Below are 20,363 nucleotides of genomic sequence, written 5' to 3' on the forward strand. Positions count from 1 at the left end.
GGGCCCAGCCGCTCCGTGGCATGTGGGATCTTCCCGGACCGGGGCACGAACCCGTGTCCCCTGCACCGGCAGGCGGACTCTCAACCACTGCGCCACCAGGGAAGCCCCATCAAAGCTATTTTCAACCTAAGAGACATGAACAAAAGAGAACTACGTGCATAAAGGTGTGCTGCCCTGAAAGCACCCATAAAGTGTGTCGATAAGAAACTCACACATAATTCAAACCCACGTGCAGACTGCCTACACCGAGCCATTCTGGGTGCTGGCTTATGTCTGCCAACAGGACAGACAGGACCTCATACACTGGGACTGCCCTCCAAGCCCGGCCCCCAGGGCTCCTTCCCCTCTGGATTTCTCACCATTCACTTTGATTTGTCCTACTCTCAGCCAAGCACAGGTGGTCCCCAGGCCTCCACACCTCTAGCCACGCAGGTCCTGCTCCTTGGGAGACCTCTCCACTCCTGCACCTCCCTTGTCAAGTTCTGACTTTCCTCCGAGATCCAGTGCCCTTCTCCAAAATTCAAAATACCGGTATAGTCGCCCCACCCAGAAGCTGTTTCTCCTGCTTCTGAGCCCCAAACGCTGCACCCCTCTGCCTCTCACACACTCACTACTTTCCACCTCGCACTGAAGCGAGTGATAATCCTGCCTTCGTTCTAACCTCCTCCCCCGACCGTGGGCGTGGGCTCCTGACTCCTCTCGGTACCCCCCGGGGTGCAAATACAGGGCTAGGCACACAGAAGTCCACGACCAAAGGCTGGTGGATGCAAAAACAAACGAATTTCTGCAATGGCCACATTTCATAGATCTTGTCACAATATATAATACATACATACATCAAATCATCACATTGTGTGCTTTAAATATCTTACCATTTTATTTGTTAATTACACCCCAATAAAGCTCGGGGAAAAAATGTTTGATGAGAACACACAAAGAAAAGCAAGACTAAAACCCAAAAATAAATGAATGAGAGGAATCTGAAAACATTTTAAAAAAAAAGAAAGAAAGAAAGGAAGAAACAGCCACAATGTCACACATGTCTATTGTAAGTCGATGCAGGGGGTACTTCCCTGGTGGCACAGTGGTTGGGAATACGCCTGCCAATGCAGGGGACATGGGTTCGAGCCCCGGTCTGGGAAGATCCCACATGCCGCGGAGCAACTAAAGCTCATGCGCCACAAATACTGAGCCTGCGCTCTAGAGCCCGCGAGCCACAACTACTGAGCCCACGTGCTGCAACTACCGAAGCTTGCGCGCCTAGAGCCCCGTGCTCCACAACAAGAGAAGCCACCGCAATGAGAAGCCTGCACACCACATCGAAGAGCAGCCCCTGCTTGCTGCAACTAGAGAAAGCCCACACGCAGCAACAAAGACCCAACTCAGCCAAAAATATAAATAAATAAATAAATAATTTTTTTTTTTTTTTTTTTTTTTTTTTTTTAAAGTCGATGTAGGTTGCCTAAGTATGGGGGCCATGGCTGCCTGGATCACGTATCACTGAGTCTCCTGACACATGTGTGGAGAGAATGAACCAACCAACCCATTCCCAACAGTAGAGCCTCAGCGGAGTGACACCTAAGGGCACAGCGGTCACAGGCCGGCTGTTCTAAGAAGTGTGAAAGGCTCTGGAAACCTGGCTTCTGTGTCTAAGTCTGGATGTGACCCTGGACAGGACTCACCTGAGGGCTGGGTTCTGTGCTGTGCACGTGAAGTCCTGGACCAGAGCTCCCTGTCCTGCCTAACCCTGAACTCTCCCGAATCTGTGAGCATGGTGGGCCTGACAGGGAGGCTCCCAGACCTCAGGGACCTCACACTTTAACTGAGCAGCTCCCAGAGGGGACACATGCCACCTCAGCCCGCTGACTGACTCCCGACCTGGAATACCCTTGTAGTGGACATCCTGTGCTGTCTCAGGAGGACACTGTCCTGGTGACTCTCATACATCTCATTGGCCACCATGCAGTGGTTTGCATGTGTGTTTAAAACTGTTGTTTACCATTTTTTCATCTCTTTTCAGATGAATGAGAAATTTGATGAGATAATGTACGTGAGGACGTTCTACGAAGATCCCACCAGTGTCCACACCTCCGAGCTCCAAGAACCTCCGCTTCACTGGTGGGCATCTTATCCAGCCCATTGTTCATCTCCTCCTTATCCGTCTCCCTGCTTATCCCTCGGTCTCCCTGGTGGATCAAGGTCACCTTCACGGTGAGGCTCCATCAGGCCCTCTCCAGATTTAAATCTCTCCCTACATCCACTAATCACCAAATTTTACTCATCTAACTTTCCTAATGCATTTATTCAACAAATAGATTAAGTTCGAGGTGCTGGAACTCACATTCAAATACAGTGTGGAATTTAATCCCCTTTAAAATGGAGATATAATAATTAGCCTACCACACAAGGTTCCTGCTGCAACTAAAGTAAATAACATATGCCCAGGGCTTCCCTGGTGGTGCAATGGTTGAGAATCTGCCTGCCAACGCAGGGGACAAGGGTTCAAGCCCTGGTCCGGGAAGATCCCACATGCCACAGAGCAACAAAGCCCGTGCACCACAACTACTGAGCCTGTGCTCTAGAGCCCGCGAGCCACAACTACTGAGCCCGCGTGCTGCAACTACTGAAGCCCGCGCGCCTAGAGCCCGTGCTCCACAACTAGAGAAGCCACGGCAATGAGAAGCCCGCGCACCGCAACGTAGAGTAGCCCCCGCTCGCCACAAGTAGAGAAAGCCCGCGCGCAGCAACACCAAAAATAAATAAATAAATTTACAAATAACATATGCCCAGGTGTCCGGTGAGACAGCGCGTAGATGATAAATAAATGGTCACTAGCTGAATCCAAAGTCAGTTACTAAATTCATCCTTCAAGCTCAGAAGAAAGGTGCAGCAGAAAGATACCTTCTACCAGGCACTTTGATAAATCAACTCTTACCGCCTATTCTCTTCCACTATCATTTCAAAAACACTTTCCTACATCTCTACGTGATTTCAGATGGGCAAAGACTCCCAATAGTTTCATTTTAGATTTTTCATTCCTTTTTTTAACCCCAGCCAAGCAATTAAATATCTATAAAGAAACACCAATGTGATCTACAAACATGCACTCGTGGAGTTCTCAACTTAAAGAAACTCTGGAGAGGTATTCCATAAAATGAACCCCATGGTCTCATTCAGACATTGTGTAGAGCCAGGTGGGTATAGACAGCAGGCCCTATATATATTCCAAACATTGACATGGACGCAGAGAATTAAACGACCAACGTGTCCTCATTCCAAATAACAGAAGTCAACAGAATGTTCATTCCCCAGTAGCTGGTAAAAAGAGAAGGTCCCCTCTTACACCCTCCACCGTTGCCCTACAGCTGTAAACCTGCCAAGACAGAGCCCTAAATGCTGGGGAAGACATCCAGCTATAAATCTACACAGTCCCCAAACAGTCTTTCAAACACTTTTTTTAAAACAAGGATGAAAAATTCCAGGCCCCAGACAATGTGGCCAAAGTGTCCAAGTTACTAAAACATCCTCTCCAGGAAGCAGCTCAGATATAGAGATAGATCCCACTCTTCAGCAAACAATAAAAGGAGGCTGGTTTAATCAAAACCTTCCAAACGTGAAGAGGCCGGTGGGAAGATGGGCAACCCTTGGTTAGCTGCTCACCAACGTCTCAGCTTCAGGAGAGGGGAGCATGGCTGGGGGGTGATGGGGCTCTGCAGGTGACCCCTCCCGCCAGGGGCGATGGGGAAAATGGGAGTGATTTACTTTGGGAATTCTGATGGCATCACTACTAAATGGGCTGTGCACTGCTCCATGATTTGCATTCTGGAGAGGGACGCAGGGGGCAGGCAGAGGATGCTAGAATCACACACTCTTCCCTCCATTTCCCTCCCACCTCCGTGGCTCCTGAGGACAGCGGGAAGGGGGCAGCATGCGGACGTGGTGTCCAAGGTCTCAGTGGACTAAACGGAGGTCTTCAAATGCCCATCAATACTGTCAAGGTTTCATTTCTGTATACATGTGTGCGTGCGTGTGTGTGTGTGTGTGTGTGTGTGTGTGTGTGTGTGTGTATTGGGGGTACCTCTCTATTCCCAGTCCTTGAGTCTTGGCTTCTATGTGCCCCAGGAACCATCCAGCACCCCAGACGTTTAACCCTCTCTGACCCTGGAAACAGCAAGCAGGACCAGTTACACACTGGCCCCCGACTCTATAGCCCTCTGTGTTATAAAAAGTCCTCTCTGCCCACAGTGGAGAGAGCCACCTGTGTCTTCTTCCTGTGCTAGGCCCTTCGGGTAACTGTTTCCCAACCCACAGCCTTCACACCGACACACAGCCACTGCACACCAAAAGGCTCAGGGCCTCCACAGCACACTTAGATGGAGAGAGCCACCTATCTGCTCCAGAGAGAGCTCAGTCCGAAATCCACAAGGAAATGGGTCTGAAACATCCTTGGCTTGGAGTTTTTGGTGGAAGGTTGCATCCAGAGCGAGGGCCCTACACCCTTGGGGACAGTCCCTCCCCTAGCAGATGCCTCCTTTTATGGTCTAGGGCGGCATTCTGGGAAGGCGTGTGTGTGTTTGTGTGTGTAGCACGCATAGGGGCATGGGGAGGGTTTGGGCTGTCACAAATCACTGCTGCAAAGTTTTGTTATCTGGACCCATAATTTAACTAAACACTACTGCTCTCCACACAACTCTTGGCTCCAGAAAGAAAACCCCAGCATCCATTCCAGTTAGGAAAATTGCTGTTTACACATAAGAACTGGCCAAAGCCAGCTGCTAACTAGAGCTGCAAAGAACACCCCACCTTCCTGCCTCTAACCAGAGAGTTGGCTTTTTTTTTTGAGTTTCAAAAATTCCCTTTTAAAAAAATGTGTTTCCATCTGAAATGGTCACTCAGAGTGGGGCCACTGGCTGTATTTTTATAAAATTGAATAAAGCAGGGGTGTGCGCGGCCAAGCAATTAAATATCTATAAAGAAACACCAATGTGATCTACAAACATGCACTCGTGGAGTTCTCAACTTAAAGAAACTCTGGAGAGGTATTCCATAAAATGAACCCCATGGTCTCATTCAGACATTGTGTAGAGCCAGGTGGGTATAGACAGCAGGCCCTATATATATTCCAAACATTGACATGGACGCAGAGAATTAAACGACCAACGTGTCCTCATTCCAAATAACAGAAGTCAACAGAATGTTCATTCCCCAGTAGCTGGTAAAAAGAGAAGGTCCCCTCTTACACCCTCCACCGTTGCCCTACAGCTGTAAACCTGCCAAGACAGAGCCCTAAATGCTGGGGAAGACATCCAGCTATAAATCTACACAGTCCCCAAACAGTCTTTCAAACACTTTTTTTAAAACAAGGATGAAAAATTCCAGGCCCCAGACAATGTGGCCAAAGTGTCCAAGTTACTAAAACATCCTCTCCAGGAAGCAGCTCAGATATAGAGATAGATCCCACTCTTCAGCAAACAATAAAAGGAGGCTGGTTTAATCAAAACCTTCCAAACGTGAAGAGGCCGGTGGGAAGATGGGCAACCCTTGGTTAGCTGCTCACCAACGTCTCAGCTTCAGGAGAGGGGAGCATGGCTGGGGGGTGATGGGGCTCTGCAGGTGACCCCTCCCGCCAGGGGCGATGGGGAAAATGGGAGTGATTTACTTTGGGAATTCTGATGGCATCACTACTAAATGGGCTGTGCACTGCTCCATGATTTGCATTCTGGAGAGGGACGCAGGGGGCAGGCAGAGGATGCTAGAATCACACACTCTTCCCTCCATTTCCCTCCCACCTCCGTGGCTCCTGAGGACAGCGGGAAGGGGGCAGCATGCGGACGTGGTGTCCAAGGTCTCAGTGGACTAAACGGAGGTCTTCAAATGCCCATCAATACTGTCAAGGTTTCATTTCTGTATACATGTGTGCGTGCGTGTGTGTGTGTGTGTGTGTGTGTGTGTGTGTGTGTATTGGGGGTACCTCTCTATTCCCAGTCCTTGGGTCTTGGCTTCTATGTGCCCCAGGAACCATCCAGCACCCCAGACGTTTAACCCTCTCTGACCCTGGAAACAGCAAGCAGGACCAGTTACACACTGGCCCCCGACTCTATAGCCCTCTGTGTTATAAAAAGTCCTCTCTGCCCACAGTGGAGAGAGCCACCTGTGTCTTCTTCCTGTGCTAGGCCCTTCGGGTAACTGTTTCCCAACCCACAGCCTTCACACCGACACACAGCCACTGCACACCAAAAGGCTCAGGGCCTCCACAGCACACTTAGATGGAGAGAGCCACCTATCTGCTCCAGAGAGAGCTCAGTCCGAAATCCACAAGGAAATGGGTCTGAAACATCCTTGGCTTGGAGTTTTTGGTGGAAGGTTGCATCCAGAGCGAGGGCCCTACACCCTTGGGGACAGTCCCTCCCCTAGCAGATGCCTCCTTTTATGGTCTAGGGCGGCATTCTGGGAAGGCGTGTGTGTGTTTGTGTGTGTTTGTGTGTGTAGCACGCATAGGGGCATGGGGAGGGTTTGGGCTGTCACAAATCACTGCTGCAAAGTTTTGTTATCTGGACCCATAATTTAACTAAACACTACTGCTCTCCACACAACTCTTGGCTCCAGAAAGAAAACCCCAGCATCCATTCCAGTTAGGAAAATTGCTGTTTACACATAAGAACTGGCCAAAGCCAGCTGCTAACTAGAGCTGCAAAGAACACCCCACCTTCCTGCCTCTAACCAGAGAGTTGGCTTTTTTTTTTGAGTTTCAAAAATTCCCTTTTAAAAAAATGTGTTTCCATCTGAAATGGTCACTCAGAGTGGGGCCACTGGCTGTATTTTTATAAAATTGAATAAAGCAGGGGTGTGCGCGTGTGTGTGTGTGTGTGTGTGTGTGTGTGTGTGTGTGTGTGTGTGTGTGTGTGTGTTGGTGTGTGTGTGTGTGTGTGTTGAAAGCAGAGGGTGGAGTATTAGAATCTTTTATGATGAGATCGAAGAGGAAATTTTAGCTCCAACAGCACTGGCCCAAAGATATTAGTTGTCACAACAAGAAAACAACAGAACAACAACAAATATATTTCTGATCCTAATAAATGCAAGGAAAGGCAGGAAATGGCTCTGGAGAGTCTTAAATGGGTGTGAGAGAGGCCCAGAGAAACTCAGTCAGCTCTTGCCCTAACCATGCTCCTGAAAAGAGTTCAAATTCCCCTCGGTGAAAAACCATGAGCCATCTTCAGGGCGCAAGAACGCAGGCTCTTTGCAGATGCTCTCCCATCTATGGGAATCCCAAGGTTGAAAGAGCCCAGGAAGGATGAGAATGCTAGCATTGGGCGAGCTTTCGCAAACCTGACTGTCCATCATCCCCATTATGCAGATGAAAAAATCAAGTCCCAGCAAGGTGACTCACGTGCTAGTTAAAGGCAAGACAGAGTGACAAGGGAGAACTGGTAAGTTGGCAGATACCATGTGATTTCATACTAGATTCTGAATTTGGTGAGAACTTTGTTTTTCAGGATCTAGGATGAGATTGTGTGGTATCATCAACTCTGCAGTTGACAATTAAGCCCAATCTTTAACGGTAAAGAAGGTCTAGGGGGGCTTCCCTGGTGGCGCAGTGGTTGAGAATCCGCCTGCCGATGCAGGGGACACGGGTTCGTGCCCCGGTCCGGGAGAATCCCACATGCCGCGGAGCGGCTGGGCCCGTGAGCCATGGCCGCTGAGCCTGCACGTCCGGAGCCTGTGCTCCGCAATGGGAGAGGCCACAAGAGTGAGAGGCCCGCGTACCACAGTAAAAAAAAAAGAAGCTCTAGGAAGGCTGACTGAGATCCTAGAAGTCCCAAACTCCATGGCCCCCTCCCCCAGGGTGTTTCTTCCAAGGGACCTGTCCTCTAAAATTCCTACATTCTCCCAATATTTTCTTCCATTCTGCCCTCCTCCCCCTAAACTACCACTGCCACCACCAACACCCCAATCACATCCGAATCCAATGGCAAAACTCATGTAACATACGAAATCAGAACACAAGTCAGGAACTGGGAATCTTCTCCAAAAATTTCTAGAATCATATGTGGAAAAAGAGACTACAGTGGCTTGATGAGTCCCCCCCAGAATTCATGTCCACCTAGAACCTCAGAATGTGATCTCATCTGGAAAGAGGGTCTTGCAGCTATAATTAATAAAGGATCTTGAGATGAACTCACCCTGGGTGTAGTGTGGGCCCTAAATCCAATGAGGTGTCCTTATAAGAGGAGGAGAAGGGACACACACCACACACACACACACACACACACACACACACACACACACACACACACACGAAGGTCGTGTGAAGACAGAGGCAGAGACTGCAGTGATGTGTCTACAAGCCAAGGAATGCCGGCAGGTCCCAGGAGCTAGCAGAGAGGCGAGGGACGGTTTCACCCTCACAGCCTCCAGAAGGGAGCCTCTGTCTCCTCCAGACCTGTAGACTCCTGAGCTAGGAGAGAACACTTCTGGGGCTTCAACGACCCAGCGTGTGGCAGCCCCAGGTAACTAACATGGGGGCCTCCTTGGGAGAGGCTCTCAGACACCACGGCCTCAGTCTCACCTTTCCTTGGTGACGGTGGGGCGTGGCCCACAAGGACACCTCCCCCACCCTGGGGGAGAAGAACGCTACACCCCAGGTGTGACCATCTGAGTCTGCCCCCCCGAGGAAGGCAGGTCACACTCACCATTTGCACAAGCACTATGGCAGGGGCCGCAGGGTCAAGGCTCTGCCCCAGAGGTGAGGTGGGAAGGTACAGGAGTCAGGAGAGCAGAGCCAGCTCTTGAAGAGAAGCAGCCCAAATGAGACTTCAGTTCCTCTGATAAAACATGTAGGGCCAGGGTTGACACGTGGCAGGGTCCCTCCTAATAGCAGATCCTCTTCTGCTACGGACAGCCGTGGTGCCCGCGTCTCCTCCACGCTCAGAATGCGCTGCCCTCACTGTGGACCCACTGTGGGTCCGGCCCTGAGCTGAGCCCTCCTCACAGCTGCCCTCCCTCGGGCCTCACGTCAGTCCTCAGACGGGTCTCAGCTTCTCTTCCACAGCCAAGGAGACAGGCTCAGAGATGTGAAGCGTCCAAAGTCACACAGCACTAGCGGGTGACAAAATGGGGCGTCACAACCCCGAGCTTTCTTTTTTGGTGGGGGGGCCGGGGGGGGCACGCCACGCGGCTCGCGGGATCTTAGTTCCCCGACCAGGGATCGAACCCTGGCCCCCGGCAGTGGAAGCGCCGAATCCTAACCACTGGACCACCGGGGAAGTCCCCAACTTGAGCTTTCTATTCATTGAATCTCCTACACCTTTACTTGCGACAAAAGAGACAACTGGGGACAGGGAGACGAGGGGGTGCCAGGAGGAGCAAGTCTGATTCTGCCCTTTTCGATTCTGAAGCCAAGATGCAAAACCGACAGGCCAGATGCTGCTGGGAGGAACGTCAAATGCTGCATCCACTCTGGCAAACAGTCTGGCAGCTGCTCAAATGATTAACCGTCGAGTTACCATAGGACCCAACAATTCCACTCCTACTATATACCCAAGAGAAATTAAAACGTATGTCCACCCAAAACCTTCCCCACAATATGTTCACAGCAGCCTTGTCAGTCAGGAAGTGGAACAACCCATCCATCAAGCAACCCATCGATGGATGGATAGATGGATAAATTAAGTGTGATCTATCCATATAATGGAATATTATCTGGTCACAAAAAGGAATGGAGCGCTGACACGTGCTACAACCTGGATGAATTTTGAAAACATTGTCTGAAGTGAAAGAAGCCAGTCGTAAAAGACCACATATTGTATGACTCCGTTCATATGAAAGTTTGGTGGGGAAACCCATAGGGACAGCACGTAGAATAGGGGTTGCTTAGGGCTGAGGGAGAGGTCAGGAGGTGTGGCTAAAGAGTATGGGGCTCCTTTGTGAGGTGGTGAAAATGCTCTAAAACGGACTGTGGTGATGGTGCACGTATCTGTGAACAGACCAAAAAACCACTGAACTATACACTTCAAATGGGTAAATTACATGGCATGTGAATTGTATCTCACTAAAGCTGTTTTTGGAGTTTTTCTTAATGACAGGCCCAGAAGATCCCCAAGTCAAGAATCTGAGTGCAAAAAGGGCTTAAAATAAACCCAAGCGTCCAAGAAAGCTTGCCTCCCCTGTTTCATCCACCAGCTAATTCCACGTGCCTCAATTCACCCACGGTTGACCACTGGACAAAGGTATAACACTATCTGACGTTGTCAACTGCAGAAATTAATTTAACTTCAGAGGAAATTAATTATAACTATAACCCCAAATGTTTCTTAGAGCTCTCTCTCCCCATCTGTAGCTATTAGCCAGAGAGTACCAGTGTTCAGGCTACAGTTTGGCATTCCCTCTAAATAGCTTTAAAATTGGAAGGAAAAGAATCGCCTTCATCTCTATGGGGCTAGAATATAATGTATACACAATTAGCCGACATAGCCAGGGTACAGCATTACCTCTGATTAAAACAGTAACTCACCTAAAAGACAGCGTGATCTCCTAATGAAGGTGATCAAGCTGTTTCAGCAGGGAGCTGACTCCCCAGTCCTTTCCAAGCCCTCACCCAGCTCCCTCCCAGGCTAATTTAAAAAATACTACTTCCTCTAACCCTTGGGGGAAAATCTGTAGCCAGAGAGGGTGTGACCTGTCCCCAGATTGGTATCAGAGAGTAATATCCTAGCCAGTGGCACTCAGACTGGGGGCTGGGGGGGTAACAGAAAAAGGTGCAGAGATGGGGTGCCGCCTTGGAAAGCACAGGAAATTACGGATCGTGACCTGATGCTAAGCGAGGTGGCTGGCTGGCCATCACACCATCACCCCAGGTACCCAAGCTGCTCTGCATCCACGGGTAGTGTCTCCATCCCTCCATCCCTCTCAGAGCCCCCGCCCCCAATACCTGTCACAGAGTGATGGACTCAGTACACAGAAGGCCCCAAAGACTCTCTCCAGGGTTCAAATGATTACCAACCCACAGAAGCAATTAAAACCCATCATCTTTTACAGCAACGGTATTAAGCGAAATTAAGTACCCTTTACTACTGCTGAATTTTCGAGGAAGCCGAGCATTTCTGCATACGAAAGAGGTGCCTCCACAGCCCCAGCCAAGGGACAGGCAGCCAAAGCAGATTCTTAATAAACCCCAGAAAGAGGTGGGAAAGAAGGGACCTGCGCCTGTGCCTCCAGCAGTAGGAGCCCAATTCACCCACCCACAGGGTGGACTTCTTCTGAAGACAAAGAGAAGGCCTCCCGGGGAGGGGGAGGGCCCTAGAAACGGTAACATGATGGTCCCGGGGCCCCGTGGCTAGAGCCTACGTCCAAGGTGACCCTGCCGAGAGAAATGGTCCAAGGCAAACAATAATAACAAGTTTAAAATTCTTTGTCCACCCGGTTTCACGTTTTCAAGCACATCTGTGTACACTGAGACATACTGAATAACTCCCCTGATTGGTCAGGTGAAAAGAGGTCAAGTCTCTCAACAGCTCTGGGAGACACCTTCCTCCTTTGAAAAATGGGCATAAGGCCCTGTCCTGAACAACACAAACTGAGATGGCAAATGTGAAGTCCTAACTTCAAGACCATGGCCCAAAGGAAGCCCCTGTACCTCGAACCAAGCCACCAAGGCCAACCCAAACCCCGAGCCCACGCCGCTAACACACACCTTCCTCAGAGCTTCTCCCCTGGCTCCAGCCTCGCCAGTGCCAACCTCCAGGCAGAGAGGTGCCTGGGGCCCTGCTCACAGCCATGCTCAGGGTTAACCGAAGCCAGCCCGTGTGCTGGCCCCGGGACTGAACACACAGCTGAGGTGACGCTTTCAGACCATCCCTTCCTACTTCCCAAACCACTCTTTTCCTGAAACATTTCAGGTTGTCTGGGTAGCAACTACCAGAGAGGCAGTTTCTACTCAGAAGTTAAGCATTGCACCAATCAAAACCACCATGAGGCACCATCTCTGGCCAGTCGGAACAGCCATCATCAAAAAGTCTACAAACAGCAAATGCTGGAGAGGGTGTGGAGAGAAGGGAACCTCCTACACGAGTGGGGGGAATGCAAACTGGTGCAGCCACTAAGGAAAACAGTGTGGAGGTCCCTTAAGAAACTAAAAATAGAGCTACCATATGATCCAGCAATATGCTATTCTGGGCATATATCCAGAGAAAACCATAATTTGAAAAAAATACACGCACCCCCATGTTCACAGCACCACTATTTACAACAGCCGAGAAATGGAGGCAACCTAAATGTCCACTGACAGATGAATGGACAAAGAAGATGTGGTACGTGTGTACAGTGGAATACTACTCAGCCATAAAAAAGGATGAAATAATGCCATTTGCAGCCACATAGATGCACCTAGAGATTATCACACTAAGTGAAGTAAGCCAGACAGAGAAAGACAAATATCATATGATTATCATATATATGTGGAATCTAAAATATGATACAAATGAACTTATTTGCCAAACAGAAACAGACTGACAGACATAGAAAACATACTTATGGTTACCAAAGGGGAAAAGCAGGGAGGGAAAAATTAGGAGTTTGGGATTAGCATATACGAACTGCTATATGTAAAATAGATAAACAACAAGGTCCTACTGTATAGCACAGGGAACTATACTCAGTATCTTGTAATAAACCATAATGGAAAAGAAGATGAAAAAGAATTTATATATGTAACTGAATCTCTCTGCTGGACACCAGAAACTAACACAACTTTGTAAATCAACTATACTTCCATTAAATAATTAATTAATTAATTTTTAAAAAGAAGTTAAGCATTTAAAAGTTCCTTGAAACCAGAAGAGCCTCTGTATCCTCCGTGTGACGTGCAGGAAAGCTCAAGGCGCACACTGAAAACCACGTCAGGAAGGATGGTCAGAAGACAGACCCTTGGTTAAGGAAAACCAAGTAGGGCACCACTGTACTCTGGGGAAGACCGGTCGATACAGGACTTCAGGAACGAGGACACAGCTCTTCTTGGGAGAGAAAGGATGAAAACTAGGCTGGTAGGCAAGGCTCTGAAGCCAACGTATCCCATCCCCCAGGCCCTCCAGCTGATTTCATTAAAAGAACAAATGGCAGCCTTAACCCTTAGCCTTGATTACCTTTATTAACATATTTTAGATGCACACGGCAATCAGTTCTTGATGAGCAAGTTTTACCTAATCCACGGAGCTGAACCAGGCTGCAGGTTGCCCGACACTCCCGGAGGACAGCAGGGCTCAACCCCGGCTGCACCTTGGAGCAGCCTGGGGAGCCCCTAAAACCTACAGATATGGGCCCCACCCTCGGGGATTCTGATTTCATTGGTCTGTGGGGAGGCCTGGGCATCAGTATTTTCTCAACATTCTCCAGATGACTCTAATGTACAGTCAGTCAGGGCTCTGCAAGAAGCTGCTTGTGCCGTCTTACAGGAAAGGAAGTGGACGACGGAGACCTCAACAAAAGGTCTCGTTATTACCAGCCCGCACACAAGAGAGGGGAAAAGCCAGGGAAGAGCAGGAGGAGGCTGGGACTTGAACCAGGAAGCGCTGGGCTTGAGTCCCTTGCAGCTGAGCCATGGGCAAAAGCGAGGGCAATACCTATATGTCACAGAGCTGCCATAAGCAGCACCAGAGATAAGGGATGTGAAAGCACCTGGCAACATGTCAAAAAAACGTTTGCTTGAATCCCAGGAGAGTGAGAATGCAGACCAAGAGGGTCAGAGAAGAAAATAAATTGCAGAGGACTGTCTCTGGTGGCAAGCCATATTCACTGACTCATTCTCTCATCAAACGTGTTTTGAGGACCTACTATGTGCCGAGCATGGTGCTTGGCTTGATGGATGTTAAGCAGACCAAGAGCTGGTCTCTGCTCTGAAGGTGTTTACAGTCAAGTAGCAGGCTCATTACTGCAGCCTGGTGAGGCTTTGGGGCGCAAGACTGGGTGTGACCTGAGGCTTGAAGTCAGCAGGGGGGAGCCAGGAAAGGAAGGGGAGAAGGGAGAAGGGCCTCCCCAGCTGAGGCTGTAGCATCTTCAGTGTTGGCTGAAAGGCTGCAAGCGAACTGTAGCTCAAGGTATCAATGGAATGCAAGGAGAAGGGGGGCCAGGCCAGGCAGGGAAGGCCCTGCAGGCCATGACAGGAAGCAACAGAAAGCCTCCACAGGGTTTAAATAGGAGAGCAACTCTATCGGCTGTTAAGGAGAAAAGCAGGGCCACTGTGGGGGGATGGGTCACCTTAACACTTAGATGCTGGCAAGGAGGTAAGAGTGGCAGATGGGGGAGGCACAGGAGAGAGAAGCACATTGCACCCTTGGCGTGGTCGTCTTTGGTAAACACACTCAGCCACCTGTTGGGTCATAAATTTTACCTGTCAAGAAAAAAAAGAAAGTCAAATTCCCCTCCCAGGATGTGCTGCTCTGGTCCCCGCCACCGGCCACAAGGAACTTCCTCTGAGGGAAGGAGGGGTACCCAAAGAAGTGTTTGCAGTAAAAGAGAGAGAAGCCAAGATAATCATGAGCAAGTCCCTCCACCTGTTATTAAATGTCCCACCCCTCAAGAGAGGGAGGGTGATCTTTCTAAACCAAAGAGATCCTTGGAGGCAGAAAAGAGCATCAGATTTGGAGATTCTGGAGATGGGAGGGCCAGGTTCCAATCCCAGCCCCCAGAGCGGGTCAAGTGATAGAGCAGAAAGAGGAACCCAGGAATCTCCATTCTGACGCGTATATACTAGGTGACCATGACAAGTGACTAAGCTTCTCCGACCTCGAGTTTCTCCCTCTATAAAATGGGATTAAAAGAGCTAACACATGGGGCTTCCCTGGTGGCGCAGTGGTTGAGGGTCCGCCTGCCGATGCGGGGGACGCGGGTTCGTGCCCCGGTCCGGGAGGATCCCACGTGCCGCGGAGCGGCTGGGCCCGTGAGCCGTGGCCGCTGAGCCTGCGCGTGCGGAGCCTGTGCTCCGCAAAAGGGAGAGGCCACGGCAGTGAGAGGCCCGCGTACCGCAAAAAAAAACAAAAAAAAAAGAGCTAACACATGAAACATGCTTAGCACAGGGCTGGAATGACAGGCAGACAAATTCCACCTTCCCCGCCACCTGCCCCGGCCCACCAGTCACTGAACTCTCTCGGTCTGGCCATGAACGGGAATCAAACCTTTCCTGCCTGTCCCGCAGACAAAACAGAAGGAAAAACACTTGGAAAAGGCAAGAAGCACACTTGTAAATTTAAAGACTAGTTATTATTGATTCTACTTTTTTCAGATTTCTCGGACACCGACCTGCATCAGCCCACCCCCAGCAGTGGTCCTGGGCGACCACAGTATTCCAAGGGCTGAAGAGGCTCCAGCAAAAAGGATGCCATCTCAGTGCCAAGCAGTGTCTTTATCCGCCTTAATCTAGGCAGCCCCTTACCCTACAAAGAGAAACAGACTCTTCCACATGAGGAAGATCATTCTCTATAGGAGATAAAAGCTGTCCATGCCTTGGAGGTCACATTTCTCTGCAACACCAATATCCTAACATGCCTGTTGTCTCTTCATGCCAGGAGCATGTTTCTATAAATCCTCACATAAAAGAAAACTTTACTTTCCAGAGGGATGAACAGGGGAGAAAAAGGAAACAACAGTCGCAGCAAAAACATCACCAATCAAACAGAACTCGGTCCACCAGGAACTTGACTAAATGTGCAATGCTACAGATGTTTCATAGCCATGATGTCTGTTCTATTTAAAACACTTGCGCTCGGCCAACCCAACCACGGGAAAGAGACAAAGAAAAGATATGTTCCCCACTGTGCCCAACCCAGCTAACTGGTCTGGGCTGGCTGTTTATTGAGGTAAAGAGGTAACCGGGGACCTGTAGCTGCCGGCCGAATGGTGGAGGGCTCATTTCGTAGTTCACTCTGGAGGGCTGTCAACTCAGCCTCACGGCCCGACAAATGGCGCCCGGTCTCTCTGAAGGGCACTTCTGCCTGGAAGCCCAGGGTCTTCTATGGGGAACTTACCCTGCACATGACAAGGCTTCATAAAATCTAGCTCCCTTCCCTCAAGAAAGAAAAATCTGCCCAGTTAAACCTCATCTGTCCAACAACACTCATTCATTCCCTCCACAAACATTTGTTCAGTGCCTTCCATGCATAAGGCCCTGAGCTAGAGGCTCACAGGCAAATCAGCCATGGTCAGGATGCCCCGTGTCCCCCGAGAATGGAAGCCTTATAAGGGAGAGTCAATTCACCCTCCAGAATGGAGGCATCATAAGGGTAAGGCTTTTGTTTTGTTCACCACTGCATTCCTAGCACCTAGAAGAATGCCTAGCACACAGCAAGCACTCAACAAATATGGGGTGAACAAAAGAGTGAACGTATACTCCCTGCTCTTGAATTACCCAGTTTGTGGATGATTCAAGGTCCCCGGGTACCTTCCTTGTCTCCTCTCTGGACCCTTGGTAATTCCCAGCACTCCTGGTTGCTAGGCTGGATACAAGCTTCAGGAGATAAAAGGCTTCATTCCTAAGCAGAACAGCTGGCCACAGTCCTGTTCAGGAGGCACAGACAACACAGAGTGCTGCTCTGAAAGGTCCTGGTGGACTGAGTCAGACAGACCTTTCTCTGGACGAACACAGTTAGTGATTTGGTAGGGTCATCTTTTATATATAAAAAAGACAATTAGTGACTCTTGATAAGAAACCACTTAAAGGGTCAAATGACACAGGGAGGGTCCTGAAACCCCTGGCAGTCACAGATTCAGTGCCAACAACCAGTGTCTGTATTACCGGCTCTTGATTCTATTCGACATCAAACATTAATGACTACCTAGTCCCCACCAGGTCCTGGGAGCCCAAACGAAAAGATTTAGTTCTCTGCCCTTAAAGATCTCGCAGGGGCCCGACAAAAACACACAATGGCAGGAGCGGGCAAAGTACGACAGAGGGAAATACGATGAATCGTGTCAGGAGGGTCAGAGAAGGCTTCAAAGAGGAGATGCCTGACTAGGGTTTTCAAGGATAAGCAGGAATTTCCCAGGAAGGCAAAAGAGAAAGGCAGACAGAGTCATAACAGCGTGAAATATCCTTGCCTGTTTCAGGCACTAAAAGTTTGGCACTGCTAGGAATCGACTGGAGAGGAGAGTTTAATGGGAGATACGGATGGAGACGTGGAGTCTTGTAGACCATGACCAAGGAGACTGGACTTCATCTTGAAGACAAGAGGTCAAAGATTTGAAAGAGAGGATTAACATGACCAGCTCTGTGTTTTAGATAAGTCACTCTACAGAGGATAGATGGAAGGGCTTGAAAATAGACACTGTAAGAACAGTCAGAAGCTTATCATCATAGTCCAAGATGAAGGGGCCCTGAACTAAAGCAAGGATATTTTGCATAACAAAGCAGGAAGAGATTTAAGAGTGAGCAGGAGACAAAATTATCAGAACTGGGTAAATGGCCAGATGCAAAAATGAGGGAGAGGAAGGAGTTTTGAATTTACTGGGTGGCTGAGTCAGGGGGGTTTCACCAACAGAGATAAGGAATGCAGAAGAAACAGGTTTGCAGAGGAACGATAAATGTGTTCAGTTTGGGTGTATTAAATTTGCAGTGTCCATAGGACAATTTGGGCACCTGTTCTGCAGCTCAGAAGAAAGATTAAGCCAGATGACCCAGATTGAATTTACCAGTGTCTAAGCGGCCTTTAAAATCATGGGAGTGAATGAGATGAAAGGGTAGAGTAAAAGCAGGGACAAGGACCTTTTCAGGAGGAATCCCAACATCTTTTGCAAACCCAAAACAATGGCCAAAGAACCAGGAGAGAAATGAGAGAAAACTGTTTTGCCAAGTGTGGCATATGGCCCCTTGGTCCATTCCCCTTCCCTTGAATCTGAGTAAGCTTGTGACTGCTTCAACCAACAGAATACAGAAGAAGGGATGGTATGTGACTTCCAAGGCTGGGACATAAAAGGTGCTGTAGTTTCCAGCTTTTTCTCTGGGGCATGCATACTTGGAGCCCTGAGCCACCCAAGTAAGAAGACCAACTACCCTGAAGCCGCCATGCTGTAAGGGAGCCCAACCACATCAACAGACCAAACGCTGGAAGCTCCACTCTTCAAGTCATCCCTGCCCAGGCACCAGACATATGAGTGATAAGGCTTCAGATGATTCCAGCCCTTTGCCCTCCAGTGACCATCCAGTATGTCAAGTCTTCTGGCCTGAGGTCCGAAACATGGTGAAGCAGAAACCAGCTATCCCTGTTGTGCCCTGTCTGAATTCCTGACCCCGTGATTCCCTGAGCATAATACAATGGTTGCTTTAAGCTGCTAAATTTGGGAGCAGTTTGTTACAGAGCAATGAGAACTGTAACGCCAAAGTTAGGGCATTTCAAACAGAAGGGAAGGGTCAATGGTGTTCAACAACATAAAGATGTTTAGTACGGTAAGGAGGAATCAGGTCTCCGTTTCATTGCCTCCAGAGATCAGCCACACACTTTCCACGACCGATCTCAGTACCTGCGGGGCCAGGAATCTACACGCGGCTCCTCCACAAACTCCAAGCTGCCATGTGAGCCACTGTCCCAGGCGGGCCCCTGGGGGTGCTGAGGGCTGGAGTGACTTGCTCCCTGCGGATAGATGTGAGTATTCATTTTGGGGAAACCTGCCTGCTGATGGCAACTGGCACTGAGGATCTGCCCATGAACACGACTGTTCCAAGGCACGCTGCCGTATGCTCGCTGTGGTCAACTTTGCCTTTAGAAAGTTAAAAGTCTAAAAAGTCAGGTTTTTCTGGAGAGAAATGGTTAGCATTGTATATATCAGTAGTTCCAAGCAGCCACCTGAAAACAGGCTGATAAGCAATCTGTTTTAAAAGCGTTTTCTTGCCCTTGGCCAAGGGTACTCCTTTCTTCCTGAGTGAACGCTGGATTTTTGATACTCAGGATACATGTGAAACTATGATCATCTTGCACAGTCTGCATCTGCGGCTCTGGGCAACTCACTTCCTGTCCAGCCGTCAAGTCTCTGGGTCTCCTGACTTGCTGGGAAATGCAGCATTCCTCTCCCTGGCCACAGCCCTGCCCCCTAAAGGCCTGCTTGGTCTTCCACTCTGTTCTTGCCCTGCTCCCCTCAAACCTTCTCTGTGCCCCAAAGATAATCCAGGTCAAAGGAATGTGTTAAAACACAGAGACTGAGCCACCTGGGACCCTGTGGAATACTCAGTCTGCACAAAGAGAGACCTAGAAAGGAAATAAGACCCAGCGGTACGATTCACCAGAGGAGAAACCTGATCTTATCACACCTTTTCTTTTGCAAAAATCTCACCATAAGGATATGGCTGAGTTGTTTTTCGTTTTGTTTTTTTTTTTAATTTATTATTTATTTTTGGTTGCATTGAGTCTTCGTTGCTACACGTGGGCATTCTCTGGTTTCGGCAAGCAGGGTCTAACTCTTCGTTGCGGTGCCTGCAGGCTTCTCATTGCAGTGGCTTCTCTTGCCGTGGAACACGGGCTCTAGGTGCGTGGGCTCAGTAGTTGTGGCACACGGGCTCAGTAGTTGTGGCGCGCAGGCTCAGTAGTTGTGGCGCAGGGGCCTAGCTGCTCCGCGGCATGTGGGATCTCCCCGGGCCAGGGCTCGACCCCGTGTCCCCTGCACTGGAAGGCAATTCTTAGCCACTGCACCACCAGGGAAGCCCACGGCTGAGTTTTAACTGTCCCTTTGTCAACACAATTTCTGAGCAGCTACTTGAAACGAAACCACGTGGGAAGAGAAATGAAGAGTAATAACAGGAATCACTGTCCTGGGGTCGGGGGGCTGATATTTTAATCAGGGAGACAGGATATCTGCAGAGACACTGAAAGTCAACAACACATTTTTCAAGGTTTCAGCCTTTATTACTAGGTTCCAAACTACCTCTGCAGCCCCGCCTCCCATTCTCTCTACACCCCATGCTCCAGCCTTGCTGCTCTCACCACTACGTGCACTTCTACACCCCCAGGCCTTCATTCAAGCTGCCCCCTCACCCAGAAACCTCCCTCCACCTACTTTTGCCCATCACCCTTCTCCAAGCCCTCACCCCTCGGTCCAAACATCCCTGCTCAAATGTCATGTTGCCTACTAGGCCTTCTCTGACCAACCTATTCAAAACTGCAAGCCACCCCCACACCCCAGCACTCCTGAGCCCTTCTTTTGGCTTATCATCTTCTAACAACTACGATTTACTTATTTTATTTATCATGTCTCCCTCCCACCAGAAAGGAAGTTCTGTGAGATCAGGAATTTTGTCTGTTTTGTTCACAGATGTACTCCTAGCACCTGGGTCATGAGTGACAGTCAATAAATATTTGCTGAGTGAATGAACGAACATTCTAAAGCATTCC

At 49.3% G+C, this 20,363-nt stretch overlaps 1 protein-coding gene across 3 annotated transcripts in view; it reads right to left on the bottom strand.

Moving 5' to 3' along the window:
• The window catches only part of MSI2 (musashi RNA binding protein 2), a 137,250-nt gene that overhangs the window by 76,817 nt on the left and 40,070 nt on the right, over positions 1 to 20,363 (bottom strand). The window contains exon 1 of one of the 3 annotated variants that reach the window (XM_028499870.1): positions 14,248 to 14,758. The exons of the other annotated variants lie outside the window; for them this stretch is intronic. Coding sequence (XP_028355671.1) covers positions 14,248 to 14,316 — 69 coding nt within the window. The 5' untranslated portion in view covers positions 14,317 to 14,758. Of the gene's footprint in view, positions 1 to 14,247; positions 14,759 to 20,363 lie in introns of those variants that run through there. 3 annotated transcript variants of the gene reach the window in all.

This window comes from Physeter macrocephalus, chromosome 14 (genome assembly GCF_002837175.3).
Source record: "Physeter macrocephalus isolate SW-GA chromosome 14, ASM283717v5, whole genome shotgun sequence".
Lineage (NCBI taxonomy): Eukaryota > Metazoa > Chordata > Mammalia > Artiodactyla > Physeteridae > Physeter > Physeter macrocephalus.